The sequence below is a fragment of the Quercus robur genome, chromosome 6, assembly GCF_932294415.1.
Source record: "Quercus robur chromosome 6, dhQueRobu3.1, whole genome shotgun sequence".
Classification (NCBI taxonomy): Eukaryota; Viridiplantae; Streptophyta; class Magnoliopsida; order Fagales; family Fagaceae; genus Quercus; species Quercus robur.
The window spans coordinates 32,459,252-32,466,686 of NC_065539.1; the positions used below are offsets into that span (position 1 = coordinate 32,459,252).

Here is a 7,435-nt window from a genome sequence, read left to right on the forward strand (position 1 = left end):
TACAAATGGCATATACAAGAACCCAATTGTATAAATTAGTTGAGGGATGCAATTTCTGCCAATGACATTAGAAACCAGAGCAAGACTCCTTATGCTACTTTCTGAGGCCTAATGCACTGCTAAGAGCAAATAACTTAAAATGGTTCCCATGATCACGTACTTCCAAATCCCTTTACAAGATCTATTAGAAATGGTCTTGTATAGCAAGTATGCCAATAAAATCAACACTAGCAATGACACAACCTTAGCTATAAATGTCCAAGAAGTAAGTCCTGAGGCAATACTAATGACTATCCAATATCTAATGCTAATCAAAGTGCTAATCAGCCCAAGTGCTAATCAACATTATCAGACTCCAAGTGCTAATCAAAGTGCTAATCAGCCTAAAGGACCAAACCCCTTTACACACTTTTGATATTTTTCAATAGCCCAAAGTGCTAATCAGCCCAAAGTTTTCACTAAGTTATATATTACCTTAAAACTGGCAAGTATAAATCATGTAGCTTAGAAAGAAAGCTCAAAAAACTCAACGCAAACCTTATTACTATCTGAATACAAATTAACCCAAAAACACAAATTAACCATTAGAAACTCCAAAATCAAATTCATTAATGCCAACTTGACTGCATTGTGAAGTTATTTGTTGCACTTGTTGAAGCATGCGAGCCATTCTTTGCTCCATCTCTTCGAATTGGCTAAGTGTTTCCTTCATTTCGTCAAAAGAGGACAATTTCTCCTGCATCTCAGCCAAGGAAGCCTTTAGTTGTGCAACTTCGTCGTCCCTTGATTGACTTGATCGTATTTGAAGGTCCGTAAGAGCACTCTTGCTACTTCGGCTACTTGGGCTTGGATCAAATCCTACCCCACAAATACGACCTTTGTGCTCCTTACCCATCACTTTGGCAAACACATCGTCTGGTGCCCATGCAATACTACCACTTGTGTCAGATGATTGCAATTGATTTGAAGGTTCAACCAACAACACCTTCATTTTATCTTGATATTTGGGTTTGAACAAAACAAAATAATTAGAAATTAGCAACATCAGTTGATTGAAGACAACAAAAATTATATTGAGAGGCATACACAATATAATGAATACAATAAGATGCAGCCAAAATTTGTCCTCTCTATAGCAATACAAGAAACTATTAATAAAGATGAGAGAGGAAGTAAATTAATACTAGTTATCCTCTTTATAGAATTTCATTTCATCTGTCATTGATGAAATGAAATTCTCTTATATACCATATATGGATTGAAAGAATACAGGAAGCTATGGTAAAGTTTGTGGAGATGAAAGCTTAGTGTTAAAACTATATGTGCTAATGTTAGTGATAGAATCTGCTTATGCTTAGTCTTTAATAATATTGTAAAGTTCTTAGAGTATTTATAAAAGCTAATTGGGTTCATTATTTCACAATAACCAACTTCAGTAGATTCTTACATTTTGAAACAACAATACATATCCTCAACTATGGTCATTCATAAGCATTTACTCAATAAAATTAGAACTGCAACAAGCATGCTAAACAATATGGTTATTGTGAAACCACTCTATTGAAGCAAATGCAATGATTGACAATGAAAATGATACCACAAATGGATTACTCACCATTTTTGCTTGCACTATAGGATTAACTGCAAATCCATCTTTACGAGTATGTAGTATTGAATATAATGTTGCACGCTTTACAGGACGTCCATCCGCTTTTGCCTGCAATATGAACGACATATTTATGTAGTGATAAATATTGGTTCCACATAAACTTAAGATAAGTCAAATCATTTAAAAATTAGTCATAATATTTATTACCTTCTTTGCAACGTGCACGGCAAAGCTGCATGAACTAGCAGTATGTAAGTCCTCTTGTTTAGAACGACGATCCTTATTCTTTTTTGACTCTATTTACAAAATTATGGAGTCGGAGAATACCATCAGAATAGCAAGACAAAATCTTTGATAAGCCTAAAAAGGCAAGACAAAATTATCTTTCTGACTAGGAAAATAAAAACTAACATAAAAGGAAAAGGAAAACACTTGTTTTATATGGGTAACTAGAACTCACACACCTGTATAGAATTCAACCCATAAGCTATCCTCCATCTCTTATTTAGGTAGAGAGTAGCAAAAGTAGCAGCAGCAGCATTATAAATTAGAAAACACCAACAACAAAACACCTTAATTAGAAATTTCTAACTCTTTTGTGTCTTAGTTGGCAGAAATTTTGCTTCAAGACTGAAAGGAGTGGTAAATTGATCCAGGGGGTTCTTAGATTGAGGAAAGTCCTCCTTTTTTAGTTTATGCTTTTTGTTCTTTGCTTTATTTCTTTTGAGTTCTCTAAAAGAACTATTTAGTTGGCAAATATGTGTTAGTTGGCAAACAAGTTTAGCCTACTAAATAACTACTCAAGATAAATAACCATTCATCACATTGCATAATATGTGTTATATAATTTCGAAGATTACATATAGCTTATGCCAATTACAATGAGTTCATTATGCTCTTATTGACAAATGGTTGATTAAGGACCCACTGTCCCAATATTGATACCTTAAGAATGATCTCGATTTTATTCCTAAGATCACCTTTTGGACTCGATCTTGAGACCATATTTTGGTCTTGACATTAAGACCAATATAATATTATTTTTTGGTAGAAAGGAAAGTAAGAGTGAAACCTATATCATCATATATATGCTCACACTAACACACAAACACTAACACACAACTAGTTGTATGAGGGCTTAGTTGGGTTGGAGTTTATTTTTCAAAACAAAACATAAAAGAAGGTCAAATTCTAATCATGGACAGCTAAGAAACAAGAAAATATTCATATACCAACAAAAAAAAAACATGACAATCAGTTCATAGACATAAGAATTTAAAGTCAAAGGATTTAATGAATTAATACATACACATCATGGATTTCAGTTTTGAGGATTTGATTTTAACAAAAACACTTATCAAGCACCTAATCATGTATCAGTAGAACTTAAAATCTACCTATAGCAAAAGCAGCAGCAGCATTATATAAGACTATCTCAGCCATTGGCTAATACACTATCTTAGATCACAAACTTTGTTGAGTCACAACTTTCAAACAACAATTAGTAAAGTAAAACCTGTTCTTTGGGCAGAAACAACCATCACATTTACAACATGGCAGTAATGAAAACCAAAAAATAGATTAAGCACATCTTAAAAAAAATAAAAAATAAAAAAGAACATACCATTGTATCCTCAGTATACCAATGATCAACAAGAACATCCCAATTTTCTAGTATGCATCCCTTGGGTCGGTTGCTCTTCACCTGTGCTTTGTTTCTTGGAAGTGGTATGTAATGAGCCATTTTCAGCCTACACTTGTGATCCCTCCAAACCTTCCTAATTTTTGGTAAGGTAAATGCTTTCAAACCCGCATATGCAGTAGGATTAGTAGGGACGACGTATTTTCGCTACAATCAAATAGTTGAGTTAGAATTAGAACTGCAACAAGCATGCTAAAATGTCATAATTACAAATATTATAAGTACCTGGTTTACCTCTACAAGAGGCCAACACTTTCCTTTAAGTTCTTCAGGCATGTCTTCCAATTCAAATATCTTATTGGGCACATGTGGGGTTTCCGCACAATCGTCCCCAAGAAATTAGTGAAAGCCCTTGCTCCTTCATCAATTGGTTGATGCATACTATTTAGTGGCAACTCAATTACTTGGTCGACGGGAAGATCCCAAATATCCAAGTACTTGCTTGGCCCACGAGTGGCACGTACAGGTGGCTGCACATTTGAAATTTAAAGGAGACAATATCGTTAAAGTAAGTAAATATATATGAAATTAAATAAAAATTAAATAAAAAAAGAGGAAAGTGAGGTGGCAAACGAAATAATATATAATAGGTTGTATTTTACTAAGAGATAGTGTTTAATATTATGCTAGAATTCTTACTAGAAAAAGTAAGAGTGTTTAATGAAATTCTTTTTGGTTGTGTCACTAGTTTTTGGCATTAGCATGATAATTTATTTTTAAAATATTATACAGTAAAAAATTTTAAGTAAAACAGTTGTACACAAAATATACAATTTATGTAGATGATATAATTAGAAAATCAGATTATCTTAAAACTTAAAAGTTCAGATAATTAGATTTTAAAATGACTTTTTTTTCAAAGAAAAAATCAACTATTTTTAAAAAATTAGCTTGTTTTTAATGAAATAATTCAATATAAAAAAAAAAGGGCAGCAACAATTTCTCTATACTTTTTTGCACATTTTAACCAACATTTCAACTGTTTCCCCAAATTCTATACAATTTTCTAAAATTTAATTTTTGGTTATGATGCATAGCTTGCAATGACAGCCCATGCTTATATATATATATATATACACACATATATATATATACACATATATATATATATACACATATATATATATATATATTTTTTTTTTAATAGAATTTTTAAGCAAACTAATAGCAAATTTGATATCAAGTTGTAAGCCCATACCTTGCGTAGAAGCTTCATGCATTTCTGGTTCGTTTCTTGATCCACATGTTCTGTAGAAGCTCCTTCCACGATTACGCTCTTGGAATGTGTGCGCAAATTTGCTTTTCGCCTTGCTATTTCAACTGTCAAAGTGTAAAATAAAAACAAGTATCATCATATCTATTAACAAGCTAATCAAATTCAAAACCCAAATCACATTTTAGTCCTTTAAGATAAAACTAAAAGAATTTAATAAAAAAAAAAATACTATCAAACACCAAATTTGTTTTGTAAAGAAAATATATAGTGAAACAAACAGTTCAAGGACAAATATTTGTTATCTTGTAGTGGTGGGGGTAAGTCGAGCAACTGTGAGGAATTGGCTGCTTGGTTGAAGCTGAAGAAAGTGAAGAAAAGGAAATGCAAAGAAATGAGGGTGAAAATTTTGGTGATATAGACAGATTAATAGAAATAAAGTATCCCTGGTAAAATATGTATTATGAAGATGCTTAAGAATTGCCAATAGTGAACATGATATCTCCAACAGAATATTATAAAATGGATGGATAGTTAGAAGTGCAGAGTTGAAAAAATCCTTTTCCAATAAGTGATGATTTTACTGAAATTAAATAGATTCAACCTAATTATACATAAAGAACTAAAAAATAGAAACAGAAATGACTACAAGAGTACGCAAGAGCCATACCTCCAATTAACAAGATATACACCCCAACCCAAGCACTCAAATCTTTCAAAAAATGAGATAGAAAAACAATTATCCTTTTTGAAAACAATTTGAATTCCTTACAACTTGCACCACTTAACATAGGGTACTATCTTATTAACAACTTTATTTGAAGAACTTTTCTTGCTTTAAAACATTGCAAATTCTATCCTCCAAAGATTTGTTTAAAAGCTGTGGAGCCAGAGAATTTGTGATTCTGGCCCACTTTACATTAGGGCCCAAGGCTCGCGTTGAGGGGAGACATTGCCGAGGACATGCAACGAAAGTCCAAATGGCCTAGAGATATAGTCGAGGACGATCCTGTCCTCGGCATCCCAAAACTTAGAAGGAAAGAATGGCACGCCATCAAAGGCAGCCCCCAGAGCGCTCCTAGAAGAAAGGGCGAGTACAGTGTAGGAGTGGTTCAAGGAAAAGCTGTCACCTCCGCATTAAACGCGCCAACAAACGTCCTGGTCACATTAATTAATGGGGAAAAGACCCCTGAATAATGTTGCAACAAAGAACAAGAGAAAGACTGCCATTACTGCAATTAAGTACTCTACGCCTGACAAAGCCATGCTCTTCAGCTTTTACAACCACCCCCAACCACTTTGGGTATGGGATGATAAGACAAGTATCAGCCCTATAAAGCTAAACCTACACGTGGACGTTCGAGAGAGGGGAAAATTTAGTATAAAAGGAGGGGGAAGCAACCAGAAAAGAGGAGGGCATGGTGTATCGTCTCTAGGACCATTGAAACTAGCGGAAAAGGAGCGATAAGAACATTAAGCTCCTCAGACGAGGTCCAAGGTCTGGAGCCACCCAAGCTGGGCTGAGGAGAAAGTCTTCTTGGATACGCTCAGTTCACCTCTGGGCGATCATCATGAACACCATGACTAAGGACTGTTAGTCACCAAGGCTTAGCCTTTTAGCCCACTCTCTACAAATTTATTGTTTGGGCCTTTAACGTTTGAACCCAATACTCCTTGGGGATCGTTACAAATCAAGCCCTTACAATTGGCGCCGTCTGTGGGAAGGCTTGTGCGTTGGCGCAGGCAGCGGTTAGTCATGGTAGGATCAAGCCCCTGTCAACAAGGGTCCCTTGAAAGAGAGAATTTTGGCAGTGGTGCAAGCTATGCGAAAGCCACTCCATCATTTCCGGCAGCGCGCGGTTGTTGCCTTAACTCAGCTCCCACTCAAGGCTACACTTCGAAGTGTCAATGGCACGGGCAGTTCTAGGGGCTTCTGACATCAAGTCTATGCCCCACACATTTACTAAGGGGCTAATCTTCGCGGGTCCAGTAGCTCGATTCACCGAATTCCTATAAGTGCTAGACAGAACCAAGGTCTTGCATGGTCCTCAGACTCAAACCTATGGAGAAACTAGTCACTAGAAAATACAAGTGCTAGACAGAACCAAGGTCTTGCATGGTCCTCGGACTCAAACCTATGAGGAAATTAGTCACTAGAAAATACAAGTGCTAGACAGAACCAAGGTCTTGCATGGTCCTTGGACTCAAACCTATGGGGAAACTAGTCACTAGAAAATACATGTGCTAGACAGAACTAAGGTCTTGCATGGTCCTCGGACTCAAACCTATGGGGAAACTAGTCACTAGAAAATACAAGTGTTAGAACCAAGGTCTTGCATGGTCCTCGGACTCAAACCTATGGGGAAACTAGTTACTAGAAAATACAAGTGCTAGACAGAACCAAGGTCTTGCATGGTTCTCAAACTCAAACCTACGGGAAACTAATTGCATCAAGAAAGGCTTAAGTCCTAGACAAAATGGAAATCCCGCGCGGTCCTCGGACCCCCAGCTCTAAGGAAACTAACACAACCGAGTGTTTAGACCCGGTATGGACATACCTCGCTCCTCGGACTGGATGCCCAAAACAAGTTAAGGCTATGAATATCGTCTGAAACGTGGCAAAGCACCATAGTGCCCGGCGACCCCCTCGGACAGTTCATTTTAGGTTACACGTCCTCAGGTGATCACCCCATGTACAATACAGAACATTCAGCTATTATCCCGGTTAGTCTCATATGGTTAACCCACTTGAAGTCGGCATTGTTGTGCCCGTCAGTTTTAATAAGTTCAAAGTGATAACTCTTTGCTAACAATGGCATCGGCCCTAAGTACTGTTCGAAAGAAAAGGACACCAGCGCATCCATTCACAAAATAATTATTGTGGAAAAGAAAGAACACGCAAAAATGGGAT

The 7,435-nt window shown here is 36.2% G+C and overlaps 1 protein-coding gene across 1 annotated transcript; it reads right to left on the minus strand.

Annotated features, from left to right (window-relative positions):
• Positions 1-577: 577 nt before the first annotated feature.
• Positions 578-991, minus strand: LOC126690097 (uncharacterized). The gene has a single exon (XM_050385227.1). It carries the CDS (start codon positions 989-991, stop codon positions 578-580), a length of 414 nt encoding a protein of 137 aa, XP_050241184.1.
• Positions 992-7,435: the final 6,444 nt, after the last annotated feature.

What these genes read in the sequence shown, in the direction of transcription:
- LOC126690097 (XM_050385227.1), bottom strand. Translation starts at nt 991, where the DNA reads ATGAAGGTGTTGTTGGTTGAACCTTCAAATCAATTGCAATCATCTGAC.